Source organism: Megalobrama amblycephala, linkage group LG11 (assembly GCF_018812025.1).
Source record: "Megalobrama amblycephala isolate DHTTF-2021 linkage group LG11, ASM1881202v1, whole genome shotgun sequence".
Taxonomy (NCBI): domain Eukaryota; kingdom Metazoa; phylum Chordata; class Actinopteri; order Cypriniformes; family Xenocyprididae; genus Megalobrama; species Megalobrama amblycephala.
This window is the reverse complement of record NC_063054.1, coordinates 889963-912497: the sequence shown is the minus strand read 5'-3', so window position 1 is coordinate 912497 and position 22535 is coordinate 889963. Positions and strand designations below refer to the sequence as shown.

Genomic DNA, 22535 nt, shown 5'->3' with positions numbered 1-22535 from the left:
ATCATTCGCGTCACGCATCATCCGCATCACGCATCATTCGCATCACTTATCATTCGCATCATTCGCGCCACGCATCATCCGCATCACTTATCATTCGCATCATTCGCGTCACGCATCATCCGCATCACTTATCATTCGCATCATTCGCATCACGCATCATCCGCATCATTCGCATCATCCGCATCATTCGCGTCACGCATCATCCGCATCACGCATCATTCGCATCACTCGCATCATCATCATTCGCGTCACGCATCATCCGCATCACGCATCATTCGCATCACTTATCATTCGCATCACTTATCATTCGCATCATTCGCATCATGCATCATTCGCATCACGCATCATTCGCGTCACGCATCATCATCATTCGCGTCACGCATCATCCGCATCACGCATCATTCGCATCACTTATCATTCGCATCACTTATCATTCGCATCATTCGCATCACGCATCATTCGCGTCACGCATCATCCGCATCACGCATCATTCGCATCACTTATCATTCGCATCATTCGCATCATTCGCATCACGCATCATTCGCGTCACGCATCATCCGCGTCACGCATCATCCGCATCACTTATCATTCGCATCATTCGCGCCACGCATCATCCGCATCACTTATCATTCGCATCATTCGCGCCACGCATCATCCGCATCACTTATCATTCGCATCATTCGCGTCACGCATCATCCGCATCACTTATCATTCGCATCATTCGCATCACGCATCATCCGCATCATTCGCATCATCCGCATCATTCGCGTCACGCATCATCCGCATCACGCATCATTCGCATCACTCGCATCATCATCATTCGCGTCACGCATCATCCGCATCACGCATCATTCGCATCACTTATCATTCGCATCACTTATCATTCGCATCATTCGCATCATGCATCATTCGCATCACGCATCATTCGCGTCACGCATCATCATCATTCGCGTCACGCATCATCCGCATCACGCATCATTCGCATCACTTATCATTCGCATCACTTATCATTCGCATCATTCGCATCACGCATCATTCGCGTCACGCATCATCCGCATCACGCATCATTCGCATCACTTATCATTCGCATCATTCGCATCATTCGCATCACGCATCATTCGCGTCACGCATCATCCGCGTCACGCATCATCCGCATCACTTATCATTCGCATCATTCGCATCATTCGCATCACGCATCATTCGCGTCACGCATCATCCGCATCACGCATCATTCGCATCACTTATCATTCGCATCATTCGCGTCACGCATCATCCGCATCACGCATCATTCGCGTCACGCATCATCCGCATCACGCATCATTCGCATCACTTATCATTCGCATCATTCGCATCATGCATCATTCGCATCATTCGCGTCACGCATCATCCGCATCACTTATCATTCGCATCATTCGCATCATGCATCATTCGCATCATTCGCGTCACGCATCATCCGCATCACGCATCATTCGCATCACTTATTATTCGCATCATTCGCGTCACGCATCATCCGCATCACGCATCATTCGCATCACGCATCATTCACATCACGCATCATTCACGTCACGCATCATTCGCATCATCCGCATCATTCGCATCACGCATCATTCGCATCACGCATCATCCGCATCACGCATCATTCGCATCACTTATCATTCGCATCATTCGCGTCACGCATCATCCGCATCACTTATCATTCGCATCATTCGCATCATTCGCGTCACGCATCATCCGCATCACGCATCATTCGCATCACTTATCATTCGCATCATTCGCGTCACGCATCATCCGCATCACGCATCATTCGCATCATGCATCATTCGCATCACGCATCATTCACGTCACGCATCATTCGCATCATCCGCATCATTCGCATCACGCATCATTCGCATCACGCATCATCCGCATCATCCGCATCACGCATCATTCGCATCATCATCATCCGCATCATCCGCATCACGCATCATTCGCATCATCCGCATCACGCATCATGCATCATTCGCATCATCATCCGCATCACGCATCATTCGCATCACGCATCATTCGCGTCACGCATCATTCGCACCATCCGCATCACGCATCATTCGCGTCACGCATCATTCGCACCATCCGCATCACGCATCATTCGCATCATCATTCGCATCACGCATCATTCGCATCATCCGCATCATTCGCATCACGCATCACGCATCATTCGCATCATCATTCGCATCACGCATCATTCGCATCACGCATCATTCACGAAACTGACCTTAGATTCGTTTAGTGAGATTTCACAGAACTGATCTTGGCCCCTGTTCTTCTCTTGTTCAACCCTGTTACGCTGTGACATTTCTCCCTTTCAAAACAGTCAGTTCATATTTCTGACATCATACCGTATGCTTTTTGAATAATTTCACCATTTTATCAGTTTTTCACCATGTTTACACTTATACTGGCTCAAAAGTGCAGCTGTGTCATGAGGATCTGGTAATCAGTTTTTACTGAATGATATATTGGTCAGCAGCACTCAATATATATTGACTGTAAGAATGTGCTGTTGTTATGATATTTACTGTAAAGCTGTTACTAGCCATGATCTTCAGCCTCAAAACATTTTGAATAATCATTGAAAGAGAAATGTTAATAGTAACAACTTTAATAATGTCAATTACTCGTATATATATTTTTTCAGTTGTATTGTGTGATTACAAGGTCACTTCTATATTGCACACATCAAATTGTGAGATTATCCTTCTGGGAAGAACACATGCTGGACTCCAGTACTTTGAGCTTCAATCACTGAGTTATTGAGAGAAAACGCCTCAAATGAAGCAATAAAAACCAGGCAGGGTTTCCTGAGAACGGATCATATACATTCTGAATGACTTCAACAGCAGCTATGACAGTAAAAACAATGGCCGTTTTAAATCTCAGAGCTTTATTGGATCAGATTGGTCCATCTGTGCTGAGACAGTAGCTGTTTACATACATAGATTTATATGCAAATTTCACTCAAGACTTTCAGGGACAGGGAGATCTGGCTAAACAGGATGTGATCCTGGAACAACATCCCTGTCCAGTAATGAGCGATGACTCAGATCTCATCTGATGGGAGTGTTGAACACTCACGGGCATCAGAACTTATTCAGACAGAGATCATTTCTCAGATGTGATTTTTCATTTCAGTATGCTGTGATTTAATTGCTGTTTGAATATAAAATATTCCTCTCATGTCTCTGGAAAAAAATTCTGGGCCAAACTGTTTCCTGTTTCCAGAGCAGCTCCGGAGTCGTGTGGTAATTTCATCTGAATTGGCATCTCTGATTTCTACTAAGAGGAAGGGAGAGAGTTGTTCTGACCTCGATGTGCTGTTGTCACACTGGTTTTTACTGTAAGCATTTGTGTATTTTGGGCCTAAAATGAGGGACTGTTTTAGAAATCATGTGAACTGTTCAAAGGGCCATTATACTCTATCATTCTAACGTTTGGGTTTGGAAAGACGTTTGGGTTTTTAATGTTTTAGAACTTTGTCTTTTTAACCCTTGTGCGGCAAATAAAAAAAGTTACACATAGGTCCAAAGAGGACAAAAATGTCCATATCCAAAAACTTTCATAAAAAATTTGGTCTCAGTTTAAAGACCACCCTTGGCAGATAATTGCTGAAGTAAAACTAAAAGTTTAAAAAGTAAAATAAGAAAAAAGTCACAGAGGTTTTAAGTTAATGAAAATGATTTATGAACATTATTTTATATAAAATATATATTTTATGAAACATGTTGAACTCTAAAACTGCTAGAAAATCAAAGCCATACATCTAAATAAGTTGTGTTCCAAATTTGAGGTTGATATCTCAAAAAATGAGCTTTCAGTAAGATTTTGTTTAGGCGCGATATCAAATTTTCCCCAGCAAATCTCCGCTGGTGCACACCATTTATGATCTGCATTACAGTAGAGTTTTTCTCTCAAATGTTACACAGCCACACAATTGTAGCTTCATAATAAATATGCAGAAGCAGAAAACAGGAATAAAGCGAGTATTTGCTTTATAGGCCAAACCCGAGAAAATGGCACCATCTGGCAAAAAAAAAAAAAAAAGTAAAAATTTAAACTCAAGCCTTGAAAACAGAATGAAAGCCTGTTAAAAAGACATTATAATTTTAGAGTTAAATGGCCCTGGGATTAAAAATGGCAGTTTTAATGGGGACATTTTTGTCCTTCAGTTCCAGAGAGGAACTATTTTGTGTTTCTAGTGTAAAACAGATTTATTAAAGAAAATGAGGGTGAAAGAGTAAAATTCCAATAAAAATACACACCTGTGCCAAAATTTATGCAGCTGACATTAACCAAAAAACAAAACTGAAAGACAAACATGTCCATAAGGACGCACAAGGGTCAAGGCTGCATTTATTTGATTAAAAATAGAGTAAAAAGTGAAATATTATTCCAATGTAAATCAGCTGTTTTCTATGTGAATATATAGTCAAGTGTAATTTATTCCTGTGATCAAAGCTGAATTTTCAGCATCATCTTCAGTGTCACATGATCCTTCAGAAATCATGATGATTTGATGCTCAAGAAACATTTATGATTATTGTTGATGTAGAAAATATTTGTGGAAATGGATTTTTCAGGATTCTTTTATTCAAAAGAACAGCATTTATTTGAATTAGAATCTTTTGTAACATTTTCCATGTCTTTACTGTCACCTTTGATTAATTTTAATGTGTCCTTGACTAATATAAGTTTTAAATTTTACTGACGGTAATGTATGTTTATGTGACTCTGAAATACCAGGTGTTTGAATATGACAATATACGATTTACATGAAAATAATTTGAATCAAAACATTCATTATATACATATCATGTGGAATATGACCATGTGAGAAGTGAATTTCCAGGTTTGTCAGATTATTGTTTTAAGTTTTAAAACCCCCAGTGCCATCTGAATTCATGAGTTTAATCTTGCAGGAAGGACACAAACATTCTTTTACAGACGCTCTGCTGTGAAATAATGAGCAAACGGGCCTTGAGAAAGGCTTATTTCTGCGTCTGCGCTCCAGAACACACATTCACCTCGAGATCTGGTGTCAAACGTGTCGAGGCTGTTTTCTCTCGCGCTCGACAGACGGCAGGCGATACGCTCCATTAGAGGACGAGCTAAAGAAATAAACAAACGCAAAGACGGAGGTGTTGCGAACGTATCACACTCATTAATTAACTCTCACCGAGAGAATGAATCATGTCGAGTCGCCTTTATTTTTAAGAGTAAAAAAGTGACAGATGGGAAACAAAAAGATAAACCATGACATCATAGTACAGTTTACACAAATCAAGCCTCCGTCGTCACGGGCAACTCAAGAAACATCTCATACGTGGACGAGGAGCATAAAAATACACATTTTAAGGTTCTGGTGAAAAAAAATGAATCAGTGAACTAAACAAAATGTTCTTCAGCAGAATAAGAAGAAGGTGTGATTCTCTAAGGCCACAGTGTGTGCTGATCTGAAGCATCGTAGACATCAAACTCCTGTAGGTCTTAAAGTCCCCCTAAAAATCAGGCCGGCCTCTCTTCAGAGAGTGTGTGAGATGTTTGGCTGGTTTGTACGTCAGTGAAGGTCTGAGTGTGTGTGTGTGTGTGTGTGTGTTTTACTTTGGGACGGTTGTGTCAGTGTGGACTTCCTCCGGCGGACAGCTTCAGCTCCTGCAGGATCTTAGCTCGAATGTTTGCTTGTGCTAACAGCGTCTTTATGGCCTGCACTTGTGTCCGTCTGCGCTCTCTTTCCCAATCCATCCTGCTCTGAGCGCGCGCACACCCTGCGGCACAAACAACACACACACAGCGTCGTCATGTGACAGTGACGGCGGGTCAGACATGTTCATATGGCAGAGCAGAGTTCATGTGTCTGGCTTTGGATTGGGCTGCAGGTCACGATCTGAGACTGACACTAGAGCACTCGTTCAGCTGCTCTCTCCGAAGGATCCGTCACAAATGAACAGTAAAAGACGGGAGAGGGAAAGGTACGTGTTTGAGTCCCGTGTGCATCTGATCCTGCACACTCCACTTCACTCGTGACTTCAGCTCTCTCTACTCAAACGCCTCTCTGCTGCGGTGTGACGCTCGCTGGCAGGTGAGGTCGCGGACGGGTCAGGGGACGGGTCAGGGGTCACGGGGTCATTTGGTGCTGTTGAGTTTGGACCCTGGCGGACCCTCGTCTTTTGGCGCGGCGCCGTTCTGTTGGGTTTCCTCCATGTACTGCTGCACGGCTCGCAACACGGCGTCTTCGACCAGCCGCTTACTCAGACTCACTAACTCCTCATCGTCCGGCACCGCCGCTTTCGTAACACCTACACACACACACACACACACACACACACAGTCAGTTACAGCTGTACGCTGACCAGCGCAGACAGACACAGATCAGATGATCAAACACACGTCTACATCGGTGACTGTCGGTCAGACGTGAGGTCAAGGGTTACAGCTGCTAGTCAATCATAACTCTCTTTCTCAGCTTTCAGATGTTTTAGATTTATATAAACAGGAATAATATAGGGATGCACAGATATAGATATTGTGACTAATACATTACACTGCCAAAAATGATTTTTTATTTAGTATTTTTGTCTTGTTTCAAGTCTAAAAAATCTGTATGTTTTTACTAGATAAGTAAAATGACATAAGATATTTTTTCTTTTTTTCAGTAAAAAATAAAATAAAAAATGAATTGAGTTTTTGCTTGTTTTAAGCAAAAACTCCAAGAAAACAAGAAAAAATATCTTGAAATTTTACAATTTTTTTTTTTTTTTTGATATTTGGACTGAAAACAAGACAAAAATACTAAGAAAAGCATTTTTTTGCAGTGTAACCTACAATTATTCAGCTGATACCGTTTGGGGTCGGTAAGATTTTTTAATGTTTTTGAAAGAGTATCTTCTGCTCACTAAAGCTGCTTTTATATGATTAAAAATACAGTAAAAATGTGAAATATTATTGTAATGTAAATCAGCTGTTTTCTGTGTGAATATATAGTAAAGTGTAATTTATTTCTATGATCAAAGCTGAATTTTCAGCATCATTACTCCAGTCTTCAGTGTCACATGATCCTTCAGAAATCATTCTGATATGACGATTTGATGCTCAAGAAACATTTATGATTATTATCAGTGTTGAAAACGGTTCAGATTTCTGTGGAAACTGTGACACATTTTATTTTTCAGGATTCTCTGATGAATAGAAAGTTTAAAAGAACAGCATTTATTTTAAATAGATTTTTTGTAACATTATAAATGTTACTTTTGATCAATTTAATGCATTCATGATAATTAAAAGTATTAATTTCTTTAAAAAAAGAAACATACTGACCCCAAACCTTTGAGCAGTATTTTTTTAAAAACAGTATTAAACAATAATAAACCCAAGAATTGTCAGTTTACTATTATAAATAAATAAAATAACCCCTCACATTATCTAGTTATTATTATATAATTATTTGTAAGTTATTGTTCATAACTGATATGATAAAATGAACAGTGTCCATTACACTGAAACTACAGTCGAGAATTGCTCATGCTTAAATCAGGAATCAAAACCTGAATGATTGTTGTGTTTTTTTACTAGGGCTGGGACAATAAATTATTGAATCGCGAATCGATAAATTATTCAAAATCGATTCTGAGATTTTCCGAATGCATCGTGATTTTTTCTCGAATTGATTCTGAAGCTTAGTGTTTAACAGCAGATGGCGCTGCTTTAGACACAGCCTCTCTTCCAGTTCCTCACACACACACACACACACACCTCTTGAACCTTCCATAAAGTTTCATAATTTAATTAATTCAAATTAAAAAAAATCATAAAGTTTGAAAAGGTTGAAGTGAATCTCGAGGTGTTTGCAGTGGGCTGTTCACAATCTCGCGTCATAAAAGCTTTCTGAGGTGTAAGTACATTCTCAGACTCAGCCGAACGCACGAGCGCTCTTCTTCATGAGCATTTGAGTGTGCGGTTAAAAACTAGCCTAGAGCGCCATCTGCTGTTAAAAACTAAACGTAGAATCGATTCGAGAGAGAATCGCGATGCATTCGGAAAATCTCAGAAGCGATCCATGAATCGAGAATCGAAAAATAGAAATGAATAAAATAACCTGATAATATTATCAGCTGAGAAGTAAATATATCGTGCATCCCTAAAGTAATGGAAAACGTCACAGTATATTTACTACTGCAAACAAACACAGTGGGGGTGAATCTGCGTCTAGTTCCCTCAGTAGTAGGGTAGTGAGGGGTTGAAGTACACTACACAGAGACAGTGAAGGAGGAACACGTACTTGTCCGTGCAGCACGCTGCCTGCTTTGCAGAAGATCTGCAAGATAAACAACACATTTAGCAACCTGGAGTGATTTCCCCACAACCACAGCATCAGAAACCATCAGAATCACACAGATGGTCTGTGACGAAGCACGACGAAGACCCCGACGCTTCTGTTCAATCACGATCGGCTGATTAACACTGCTGAGATCATGCTTTGTGAATTTCAGAACAATCAGGATGGCTTTGATTCATGATCGTGACAAAAATGACATTGCTGATTATTTCCCCTGATACTGTAATTATCATGAATAATGTTGAAAATGCACAATAAATTACACCACATCTGCTCCTTGCTGATTGTGCTGATTGTGAACCCAATTTGACTCCGTGATTGATCTGATTCTCACATGTCCTGTGTGTGTCTGACACAATAACTGTTCATTTAATAACTATCTGTAGAGTCACAGCCCAAAACACAACAACAGTCTCTCTGGTGTCTGCACAGTACAGCTTGTTGTTTGACATTTAAAACCCAAATCTTAGTGTAGTATTCAATAAAACATTGGGACACTTTGATCAGAAAACATCTGAGGCACACTGAAAACATGAAAAAACAGACACAACAGCCAATACATCCAATCAGATCGCATGGCTTCAATCACGTCCTGCTCCTGTTTTACTCACTGAGCATCCACAGACACAACCGCCAATTAACTAAACGCAAGTATGAACGAATTTGATCCTAAAATCGACAAAATACGTCAAAAGTGAAGAACAAATCAGGATTTATAAAGGCAAAAGCTGACATGAAAACATTCTTATGCGTCCCGACAACTGAAGAGTCCTAGTTTTTGTGCTCATCTATACTGGTAATTCAAATAATCAAACATCGTTTATTTCAATGCAAATATTAAGAATCATGTCCAATATGCGTTAAAGGGGTCAAGAATTGAGAAATCAACTTTTCCTTGAGCTTTTGACATATAAGAGTTCATCGTACTATAAGAATATCCTTTAAATTTCAGAACTGGAAACCTCCTTGTTAGTCCAATAAGAGCTTTTATTGACACCAGACCCAGAGAACGACTGATCCTGGAATGCGCCTATAGATAGTGAAACTCCGCCTCCACAGAAGAAATCAACGCCTACTTCATCATTGCATCATTAGCTCCGCCCACTTGTGTGTTAGTGAGATGAGGGGGAGAGAAGAGCGATACAGGACTAAAATAACATTACCTTTCAAAGGATCCTAATGCAGGAATATGATTATGTCTCAGTTGAGCTTTATTTATTTGTGTTCGGTTCATTTCACTGTGGATTCTTTGGTAAATCAATCGCATTTCAGTGCAAACAGACTTTTACGATATGAACTCGACAGTAATGCAACAACATGTCAGTAACTGTGTTCATTCTAATGCCTGATCTGATATTAATGATTCATGTACAGTCAGATGATCTTTGTCTGTGTGTCAGTAAATCAACTTCACCTTGTTTCTCTTAGTAGGATGAAAATAATCTGTTATTTAAACAGCGATCAAAGAACGCTTCCTTTACAATCGCTGGAGCTGTCAATCAAACAGAGTTTATCAGTGACTGAGTTCTGGACTCACACCAAAACTCCCGTTTTATTCAATGAATCTCTTAGTTACATCATGTTTGCACTGTTAGTTATGATGAAAGCATTCGTTAGTGTGCAGAATGACGAGATCACTGCTTTCATGAGCTCAACAACATGTCTGTGATCGACTACAATGTTCATCACTGCAACCTTTCATGCCACAATCTAAATATAATGCTATAGATCTAAATGTATGCAGTACTTTTCACGATTAGTGAACCTTGAGAGCTGTAATAGTAAAAACATGCTAAAAGAGAGAGTAATACTTGGTAATAATTATTTTATATGCAAAGATGTCAGCCAATCACAGCAGTGGGCATTTACACTGAAGTCTCACAGCAGACACGCCCCTTAAAACAGAGCGCTCAAATCAGGGTAGGAAAAATACCTTTTATTTCTAAATTATTTAATTATCTAAATTATTAACAATTTTTCAGTTCATGACCCCTTTAATATTCGGAAGCTTTCGAACATTCACATTTAGGATCATTCTACGCATGTCTATATAAATGAGGTCACAGACCTCACATAATTCTTTCTAAAGAAACACAGAGATGATTCAGCTTCACAGTCAGTCAAGTGAACTTGAGAAATGGAGCTAAAAGGTTAATGCTAACGTTTGAATATAAAGTACAGTACTGAGCAAGTTTACTACAGCAGAAAAGACAAATATATGGAGCTGCTTATGTGATGCAAACACTGAAATGTATTTACAAATCATGCACTATGATAAAAGTGTTTTGAGCTCATAACGCAGTATTATGCAAGAGAACCACGTGAAAATAAGTCTTTAGTAATCAATAATCTGCTCCTGTAAGCGTGAAAAGGAATAAAAGTTATAGGTGTTTTACTGCCACTAGTGGTCATTTCAGCTGGAAACTGCAGTGAATTTTATGTATTGTTATTTTGTGTGTGTTTGGAGCCCTGTTTTTCCAATAAGCCGTGTTCAAAGGTTTATCTTGTTTACAGATCCAAACCTCCTAAAACAAGACAAACACAGGGATTTGTGGCAGTGCAGAATGAACTGACTGATGGCATTTCCTCAGGAAGCTTCATCTCCTGTCTGCTGATCTCGGAGGGGTTTCATTCGCTGTCCTGCAGGGGCTGAGGTCACGACCTGCTCCTAGATCAGTGCTCAGCGCCTCACCTCTTTCTAATCAACCTGTGCTTCCCATCGAGGAACAATGTGCATTTACTGTAGGATGGTCAGCTTGTCTTCCGCCCACTTTAGAAAGCAAAGCGCCAGCAGCTATTTCCAGAACTCATTTCCAGTGAAATGGTGCTGGTGCGCGGCCAGAGAGTCTCTCACAACCGGCCCACAAATACAATATAAAAATAAACATGCGGCATCAAGGGCTTGGCTTTTTGCATCTTACATTTTAATGTCCAATTAAGAGCTGCTGACTTTAATATAATGCTCATATATGGCAGCAGATTTAAGGGGTCGATTTGTTTGGTTCTCCTGTGCAAGAGCGAAATGTTTCCAGAATGGCCACCGGCTGAAAAAAGGTAAAGGTGTTTGTTTTTACAGCCATCTAGTGTACCGGAGTCAATCTGACGGGTATATTAGGGGTGGAGATTCATGCTTTTCTCTAATAATCATATGTTTTTGTATGATTCCCATCGTATGAATTCATCACCTCGAAACAGATGCAGATGCAGCGCTATATATATTTGGATATATTTTGGATATATAATATTTAATTCCATGGACAGTGTTGGTTAGAGTGTTTACTCCCTTTACAGTCCTGTTATAAAAGACACCAATTATGCAAAATTCATTTTTTCATGGTGTTTGAACACTGATGTGTGTAAACAACCAGCCTGTAATGGTAAAAATCCACCCACTCCTTTTTTTATAATACCCATAAATCAGAAGCAGTGTCTGAAAACACACTCTTCCAGATTTCCCCCTACTGTGATGTCACAAGCCCCGCCCATGACTGCCCTATTAGTATATATCCCACCCTGAGTGAGTCCGCCATGTTTATGTCCATGCTATAGCGCTTATTGATATAATGTCTGTGCCACATAAACTTTACGAATGTTCTGTTTTTTGATTTACAAATGAACATAAGGCATCTGAGCCACTGAGGCCAGTGGATGAATTTCATTTATGAAGGAAATATGCTGAAGAAATTAGGTAAAGTGGCTGCGTGAGATTCTCCAGCTTTGTTGTTGTTGAGCTGTTAAAGCTCCGCCCTCTTCTGGAAAGGGGGCGGGAGCAGCAGCTCATTTGCATTTAAAGGGACACACACAGAAACGGCTTGTTTTTGCTCACACCCAAATAGGGGCAAATTTGACAAGCTATAATAAATGATCTGTGGGGGATTTTGAGCTGAAACTTCACACACACATCCTGGAGACACCAGAGACTTATATTACATCTTGTGAAAAGGGGCGCTTAAGTTTATTTATTTGTGAAAAATACTATAGCACGATTACAAAATCAAAAAGTTGAGCTTTACACAATACAGATTCTGAGCAGCTTCACGTTTCGTTTGTTTGCGTGAACAAGCCTTAAATCTGGAAACAGATCGTTGTTGGTGATTCATCATGCTTTTTTAGTTTTGTCTTAATTCTGAAAGTTTGGCAAATCAGCCACAGCTCGAAATAAAATCCACAGAAAACGTGAATCATACACAGTGGTGTCCAGCATTCATATGGCGAGCCGCTGAGAGCGAACGGCAAACACACACACACATTCACAGCACTGTGCGTTTGGGAGCTCTTATCTGTGTGTGTGTTTATCTCTGGAGAAGAACCGCACAAGGTAATCAAATCTGACCTTACAGCGAGACACGCGGGACATGAACATTTGTGTACTTTCTGTACCCAAGGCTGCTGTTTCTGCTCTGATGGATCACTGTCCTTCACTTCATCTCACACAAACAGAAGAAGAGACACAGAGAACAAGAGAAGAGCGATCGGCCTCCATACACACACTGACACGTTTAACACAAACCGCATCAAATGATGTTTGCCACTCTGCAGGACATCAGACAGCGCCGTGTCAGTGTGCAGAAACTGTGTGTGAACGTCTATTATTTATCTGCATCCCACTGCTTCACCACAACCTCTCGCTCTGAGAGCATCACACACACGCTGGGCTCTCGCTGTGACCCCGTCAGCCTCATAAACACACTGTATTTCTGAACCCCATGAGATCTTCCCATGTATACCGCACGCTTCCCTCCGCCGCTCTCTCATGCGTGTGTTTCTGCTCCCTCGCGCTCTTCACATCACGTGAGCTCAAAGTAGGGCACGGGCCTATGCGCACACCGTGTGCACTCGTCTTCCTCAAACTGAGCTTCATCTGAACAATGATGGATTGCGGTCCTGCGGGGCCCCAGGGCTCGGTGGAGGCCCCTCCTGATGCCACTCACTGTGAGACGCATCCTAATGTTGATATAACATGGAACTATGCTGCAGTTTTCAAGTGCAAAAGGGAAGCTTGTTATTACGACATTCAAAACACGGAAACAGCCTACACTCTTAAAAATAGAGATTCCAAAGGGGTTTTTTTTGCAGTGATGCAATAAAAGAAGCCATTTTTGGTTCCCTTAAAGAACTTTTCAGTGCACAGATCTCAAAAGAGATAGCCTGAAGAACATTTTAATCTCAAGAACCTTCATCCACTATAAAGAAAAGGTTAAAGGTCCTTCATGGAACCATCAATGCCAATAAAGAACCTTAAACAAAAAATATATGTATAGTGAAGAATAAAAAATTCAGGCTGCTCCCTAATATTCGACTAATCGTTAGTCGACCAAAAATTTTATTAGTCGGTTAAAAAAAATAACCTTTTAGTGAAGTCACACAGATGTTCACCTATCATCCATTGACCTCAAATATGACTTATTTGAAACATGCACGTAGTAGCAACTTTACATAACATTAACCTAGATAAATGTGCACTATAATTAGGTAGGGATGCACCAATATGAAAATGTTGTCCGATACCGATAATTCTTTATATTTAAAAGCCGGTAACCAACATATTGGCTGATAAATCTAAATCAAAAATTGCATATAATTTTTGAGAGATTACAAAAACAAAATTCTCACCATTAAAAGCCACGTCCCAAGCACACAATCATAACATTGTCATTATAATTTTATCAGACTTGCATTGTATTTTCCTTTTTGAAGTGATTTCAATCATATTTCAAGCAATTCAAAACCATAATTGTGGAGAGTGCGAATCTGAGGTGTCTCAGCTGAAGGAAAAATTATGCATTATTCATTGCCGTTAATATCTCGGACAAATTTTCTTATTGGACTGATAACGATAACATTAAAAATAAACATATATTGGCCGATAATGATGTATCGTGCATCTCTATAATTAGGCGCATATCAAAGTGTTTGTGTGGAGTGTGAAGCTGCTTTACTGCACGACATGGATGCGCCGGCGCGATCACTGGCATTTTTTCTCATACAGATAAGAGTAATACATCATTCGAAACTTTTATTTGTGTGAACTCACAATAACAAGAAAATATGCTTTTGTAAAATAAAGAAAACAAACAGGATATGTTTTCTGCTGTCTTGGTCTCCCTGAATTGGAGCATGTCACAAAAATAAACCCAAACTCAACATATACTTGCCTCACAGACATGAGAAATATATCTATAGAATGCTTAAAATGTCAAGCAGGGTTGGCAGGTTTTCAAAACAAAACCTGCCCAATTGCTACTCAAAACTAGCCCAATCGCGTGTCAGGGGGGTCCCCTGGTAAAATTCGCATTCCAGGAGCTAAATATAATGTTATTTGGGGTCGCTTCAACACGTGGACATGAAAATCAACCCGCGGAGGCAGTGTTAAAGTAGCCCAATTATGCAGGAAAACCGTGGACTTGGCAACACTGATGTCAAGGGATTCTCAACCGAAAACAAATATTCTCAGATTATGTAATATACGTGCATATAGACCTATTCACATGCTTTTGATTCGATTCCATTCCCATTCGATATCGATTATTTTGGATGTAGTATTTCAGTTAAAGCACATGGCAAATTTTCTAGAGGAAAAAATCTACATATGAGTCAGCTGGTACTACTATAATAATACTGAAGGTTAAAATTAACGTATTTATATACAAACACTTAAATTACACTCAATGATGTTTTTATAAATGAAGTTTAGAATTACATAATCATACTTCTACTCCAATTTGTTTTTTTGAAATATAAACATTTTTAAATCACAGCTGTCATAACTGATTTATTTAAACATGCATTAAATATTGTAGAACATTATAATGAATATGTAACGGTGCATAGCTATATTTATCATAATGTTGCTTTCTAGAGTTCACTTTTCTAGCTGACTAATGAGTTTATGGTCACTGAATATGTTTTTCTGAGGTAAATGTGACGTTACGTGACATTGAAGCTGTTTTATTGACGTCTTTCCGAGGTTGAAGCACTGATTGAGCGATTACACGAGACATGATACGGATTTCAGTAAGTTGTACTGTATATTTTAACATACCTTCAGATGTTCATGTTTATTTTGCGCTGTAACTGGTATTAAAGCGGAGGAGAGGATGATCACATGCTTCTCTTTAACTGAGGCGCTAAAGCGATCCGTCACGCCACATTAAACAGCGCCAAAACGGTATTTATTTTCTGAATCTCATAATAAGATGGACGTCATTTGAAATCTGAGACTTTGCTTCATATCAAAAGTAACAGATTATTGTGATTTATTGGATGGGAGGCGCTACATATTCTGCTCATTCATCAACTGAAAACAGACTAGACTAATCGATTCTTGGGATTTAAGAATCGATATCGGTTCGTAAAAATGAGAATCGATTAAAATCGAGAAATCTATATTTTTACCCAGCCCTAATATTGACACATCCACTAATGCAAACACACAAAACATTATCAATGAATTATTCAAATGTTTAGACAGTCTGTTTTGATCTCCATATCCATTTACATATATTATATATATCTTCCAAGGGGTTTTTTCCCTCCTAGGACTTTTTTCCCAGTGCTAGCACGCTGGGTTTTTCTCCTAGGGGGTTTTTTCCACCCCTGGGAGTCAGCCGACATTGGCTTAATGTAGCACCATCTTGTATATGTTACATATTACCACGCTTGCTTGTACAGCTTATTTTTAACCATTTCTCTTTTTTCTGTGCTCCTAATATGTAAAGCTGCTTTGAAACAATTACAAATTGTAAAAAGCGCTATATAAATAAATTTGACTTGACTTGACTTGACTTGTTCTTGAGCGCAGATTAGGCTATGTATTATAGGCTTGTTATTATGATTTATATGACTTATTAATATACACGTGCGATTAGTCGACTAATCGCTTTAATGAACGACTACTAGTTGACTAAAAAAAATCTTTAGTCAAGGGAAGTCCTTAAACAAATAATTCCAACTAAAATTATAAACATTTTTAATTTCTATCACATGGTATCACAACTAAATAATTGTGACGTGAAAGTCGAGTGAATCCTATAATGTAAAATTACAATAATCTACACAATAACTCACTTGCTCTCCTCTCGCTGATCTATAAATAGATGCATTATATGATATTATCTAGGTTATAGACAGTGTTTCCGCCATGTTTCATATAGAGACGCCCCTTCCCACGTCACAACTCGTGTATCATCTACAGATTGAGTTTGCCGTGTGTAAATACGACTGTCACACACTCACATATATGAAAACGGTCACATCTGTGAGATGAAATGACAAGAACGAACACACCATACTGTACAAGAGAACCTCGACTAGACAATGATGTTCAGATGGACACTGACTGTGATATATATGAGTTTTTCACAACACTGAAGCTAAATCTCTTTCTCCAGCCGTCTCTTTCTTCATTACCGATTAACAGCTGGCCATAGAAACACAAGCAGACGGTTTGATCCTCACCCTAATTCCAGACCTAAATGTTACTATATCTAAATGGTGTTTCACACATCCAGATGAGCACATGACCTTCTGTGACGCCCACATCCAGACTACAGACACTCCCACCTCCAGAGATCCCAATCACCGGCGTCCTCTGCTAATCAACATCGTTTAGACTCATCGTCTCATCGGATTCCCACCCCGAGCGCTGCGATCAGACGCTCACAAAGCCTCCAGCTGCATGTATAAAACAGGCAGAGAAAGGAGCGCTCCTCACTGACACACGGCATTCTGGGTCCACGGCTGCTGGAAGAACGGCTCCGAACACTTACTGAGCTTATCCTGCGGTCGGGAGAGAGGGAAGCAGCACAACTGCCCCATGACGGCCGCGCTCCTCTGGCTGATCTGTCCTCAAGCGCAGGAGTGGTACGATCCAGCCATGGTGCGAGTGAGCGTGTGACTGTCTCTCGGTCCGCTGCGATTATGCAAGTGTGTGTGTGTGTGTGTGTGGAGGGGGCTGGTGGGAGATTGGCCGACTGTAGCTCCGCCTCCATCCTCATGCCAGCTTGAATAATTGCTCTGGAACGGACAGCGGCTTACTGCTATCTGTGTGTGTGAACAAGACCTTTAAACACACATCTGTCCTCTGCTCACACACCCTGAAACCAGGGCAAGACATTTCTGCACAAATAAACACTGTGTGTTTGCGCTCGCTTCATTAATCAGGATTTAATCTGACATCAAATGCTCTGACAATTAAATTACCTCATGTTACATTTGACAGTGACTGTAAGCCATTACGTTACTAATTAGACTACAGACAAAATAGCAACTAATTGGGTTTTACGATTCATTAACAATACTGGTGTTTTCAACATAGAGAGATTCATCACACTGACATGAGCTACAGGACACACACACCCTACACGTACCCTTAGCCTAATTAATCCCTAAAACCAGGTCTCGACCCACAAACCGGCTTTCAGAAAGTGACCGGCCAAAATGTCCTTACATTACTCTCTTTGTCCTCAAACTCAAAGCTGTCCTCACAAAAAATAGTTGTACATGTACAATGTCTCAGTGTTTTTGTTCATTCACTGGTTGTTAATGGTCACCAAGATGGTTTAATTCCAGCTAATCTTCAAAATATCAAAGTCATACAGGTGTGAGTGACGTGAGGGAGATTTTCATGTTTGTGTGAACTAACCCTTGAAGGAGCATCATGTGAGTTAGATGTCATTTCAATCCCTTCAGTGCTGTTCATGCAAAACACAGTTTCTGAGATTCAGTGAGTCTGAGAGCAGCTCATCGTGAGACGTGTCTCTGCTGACGCTGACAGATGACTCTTGTTATTACTGACTAATGCCATAAACGTTACTCAATCTTACACGACGTGTCCACAGTTCAAACTTTATGAAGCCAAAGTCCACACTGACAGCATTAAAGGCTTGATTAGACGGTTTATGAGAGTTGTTTTAAGTTTCACACTGTTCAGGGTTACTGCAGTCCTTTAGTTCAGTTTTAGAAGGTTTCTCCTTGTAATAAATACTTCATAGCGCTTTATTGTTGCCTCTTTTCCCTGATAGTAATCATCATAATTTATCATTCGAAAGCTTAAACACTCAAAATTCATCTGTTGTGAAATTTGACATCGCATTACCATGAAAATCCTCCTTTAAACCTTTTAGCGGCTCAATTTTTGTGATATCAACTTCAAATTTGGAACTTAACTTGGTTTAGATGCATGGCTTTGATTTTCTGCCAATTTAAAATTTAAAATCTATAGACCCCTTAAAAGTTTGTAAATATTGCAACGTTTCCTGGTGGGCGGGGCTTAGCTGGAGGCAAAAAGAGACGCTGGACTAGCGTTGACAAGCGTAAGCTAGCATGTTTTAGGAGGGATATATTAAACATGGATGCAGAAGAAGGTTCAGAACTGTCCGAATATGTACAGTCACTGACTCTGCGGGACCGTGACAGCTATTTTTGTAAATTAACTTAAGTTTTGGATATTTCCTAGACAACATATGAATTACTTTCGGGTGGTTCGGGGAATTTTGTCAAGGCTTATTGTCTAATGTAACCTAACGCTGGGCTAACTATGATTATGGCTAGCAATGTGGATTATTTTAAGAGACCATTCAAAGGATGGCACACTCATCTAATCGTTGTATGTTTGTTTAACATTTAAGCTAGCTAGTGCGCTGAAAGTTGGCGACTTTTCACCTATAAAACAGAAACTTGCTGATTTGTACTAGATAAAACCAACACACCATTACATATGCATCGATTATTTTACCTGATATGAAGTGTGCACTGCAAACACGAGTATTATTTATGATCGTCTCCGTCCAGTCTGTACGCCATATTGCTTTCAACCACAATTAGCTTTTTGATTTCTGTGAAGGAATGTCTGCCGGGATCTGGTAAAACTTTAGTTTTGAACCAAAAGTGCTGTTCCTTCTATTCTGGCAGCCAAAAACACAACAAGATGACATTTTAAAGTCAAGACCTCAAACTTTTAGCGCGCCCGCTATTAGTTCTTATTTATGTTTTGTCTCCAGCTAGAGCGGTGACGTCACAGTGACGTAGGCGATTAAGGGGTCTATATTTTGCCTATAATAAAGTTTAGTTCAGTATAATTGCTTTACAGTAAACAAACTTCTAGAACATTTTGACACGTTCATTGTTTGAAGTGCTTCACTTCTGTTTAGTGTCCTTAAAGGATTAGTTCACTTTCAAATAAAATTTTCCCGATAATTCACTCGCCCTCATGTCATCCAAGATGTTCATGTCTTTCTTTCTTCATTCGAAAAGAAATGAAGGTTTTTGATGAAAACATTCCAGGATTTTTCTCCTTATAGTGGACTTCAATGGGCACCAAAAGGTTGAAGGTCAAAATTACAGTTTCAGTGCAGCTTCAAAGAGCTTTAAACGATACCAGACGAGGAATAAGAGTCTTATCTAGAGAAACCATCTGCCATTTGTATATACTTTATGAACACAAATTATCGCCTTCCAAGTGCTTCCGCCAAAACTGCACTTTTGTATTCTTCATAAAGCTTACGCTGTATGTCCTACGCCTTCCCTATTCTACTTACGGAACGAACGCAGCGCCAGTTCCATTTTTTCTGTAAGTAGAATAGGGAAGGCATAGGATAAGACTCTTATTCCTCGTCTGGTATCGTTTAAAGCTCTTTGAAGCTGCACTGAAACTGTAATTTTGACCTTCAACTGTTTGGTGCCCATTGAAGTCCACTATAAGGAGAAAAATCCTGGAATGTTTTCATCGAAAACTTTAATTTCTTTTCGACTGAAGAAAGAAAGACATGAACATCTTGGATGACATGTGGGTGAGTAAATTATCAGGAAAATTTTATTTGAAAGTGAACTAATCCTTTAAAAAGAGTCCATCTTTGGTCTGTATTCCAGCGTTCATAAATTACAACCATTTAAGTTCAGATCTATGATCAAAATGTTATCATATTACAGGTTCATTTTTTTATAACTATTTGAAAATGAACATTGAGATGATTTTTTTTTGCAGTAGCTGTTTGCTGCACACGGTGAACTGACTTCAGAAAACACTAGGCTTGTTCGAGATGGCAGACTGATCGGTGTATGACATCAAAGTACCGCGAGAGCGTTTGAGAGCATTCGACACCTATGCTGTTGATTCGCTCTTTGATGTCATACACCGATCGGTGCATCTTGAACAAGCCTACTGACAGTCACAGATGAATTCACTCAGATTCTGTTTGGCTTTGGTTTTAGTTAATATTCTCACTGTATCGTCACTGAAGAGTCTGGGAATGAAATAACTGTGCAGAATGATAATTATTGATTCTGTTCACTGGATTGATGCCATGATACTATAGTGATGCTGAAATACATATGCCAACCTGAAGACTGAGGCAGAGAGACAGATGTTTGGCTCTATTTCTGATAAACACACATTTCCAAAGCATGACAATTCAACAACAAACAGTCATGAGAACTAGCGTCTCACACACACACACACACACACACACACACACACTTCACTGACTAAAGCCCAAAGTATAGACCAATTCAGAGCAGACGTCACAGTTACGTCACTCGCAGCTGCGCGCTCACAGTGACAGAAAAACAGCAGTAGCAAGTGGAGGAAAATGTGCAAAATCCACTGAATAAGAGAAAAATCTTTTGTTGTGTTTTTGGATGTCAGAATCAGAATGCAAAAAATATAGACTTTTATGTTGCAAGTCACAGACCGGACTGATGAAACCTGTGACGATTGGTCTACTATTAAAGCAGGAATTTGATGGAAACAGTAAGTCTACATAATATTCACATATGCAGTTCATAGTTGCAGCATGATATAATATTTAAACCTATAACATTTTACATAACTTTTAAACATAGCATATAACATTTTTATTTCACAATTCTGACTTTTTTTCTTGCATTTGCGTGTTTATATCTCTCAGTTCGGACTTATAATTCACAATTGTGAGTTTATATCACATTTCTGATGGGGGAAATTCAGAATTGCAGGATATAAACTTAAAATTCTGAGGAAAATCTCACAATTCTGTTTTTCCTTCTAAAAAATATGTAATATAAACTTGGATTTGCGATAAAAAAAGTCATAATTGTGAGATATAAACTCAAAATTAATTCTTTTATTCTGTGACTTCCATAGACTGCTACTGCAGAACTGTCATTTTCTGCAGCCATCGCTGTTTGCAAACACATAATGTGTCTGTACTTAGATTTTTATGTGCAAGCGTGATGCAAATTTTGTCACCGGCAACTGCGCTTAAACGCTTGTACGCACATTGAACTTGTTTTGCACTAATCAGTTGTTCCACAAGGTGGCAGCACTGGCCGGGGCCGTTGTTTCACAATAGAAAACTAAAGAAGATACAGAACAACAACAACAATACCAGAGAATGCAAGAACAACAGAGGCGGTGAGGGGTTATGAGAGACACAACTTTAGTTTAAAAGAACACAAAGACATTTTTATTAGTCATAACTTCTGGAGAGAAATAGCGCAGACACTGGACAAAGATGAAACTTTCTGAAGCGCATGTGTCAGTTCAGTTCAGGCTATGCATTCGACGTGTAAAAAAACAAAGAATGATAATGAGACATTCACTATAGGGTGTGTTCAAGCATAAAGAAGCTGCTTCGTTTGGTCAAATCACTGGTTTGTTTGCAAGAATATGATGTTATCATGGACGGACGGCAGACGTCTAGAGAATGTTAAAACAGCACCTTCAGGAAGGATAAACATGAATGGCTTTATTGATGGGGATTTAAGACAGAAATCTAGCAAACAACACCTTTTTTGTATTCCCAGCAAACACAGAACATTCCCCTAATGTTCTCATATGGTTCCCGTTTGGTTATTTTTTGGGAAACCAATTCTGGGAACACACTGGAAACATTCTCCCAACCAACAGAGAACATTGTATTTATGTAAAGAAAACTTTCCTGTTGTAAGGTTGTCTGTTCTGGAGTCTTTCTGAGAACCAGAAATTCACTTCTGCCACATTTTTAGCAACAGAGACGAGAGATATGGTGTGACGCTCATAAAGCTTATTGTAAAAACAAGCGTTTCATAATGACATAACATCAGTCAGTACTTCATTTAACCCCATAAAGGCAAACGGCTGTCAGTAAACCTTCCTGATCACATTTCATTCGTGCCGTGTGAACACTACAGTAATACAGCGAACTAACGTTGA

At 39.5% G+C, this 22535-nt stretch overlaps 1 protein-coding gene across 1 annotated transcript in view; it reads right to left on the bottom strand.

Moving 5' to 3' along the window:
* Positions 1 to 5221: 5221 nt before the first annotated feature.
* The window catches only part of LOC125278851 (A-kinase anchor protein 7-like), a 39827-nt gene continuing 22513 nt past the window's right edge, over positions 5222 to 22535 (bottom strand). The window contains 2 exon segments of the mRNA XM_048208221.1: positions 5222 to 6329; positions 8309 to 8344. Coding sequence (XP_048064178.1) covers positions 6157 to 6329; positions 8309 to 8344 — 209 coding nt within the window. The 3' untranslated portion in view covers positions 5222 to 6156.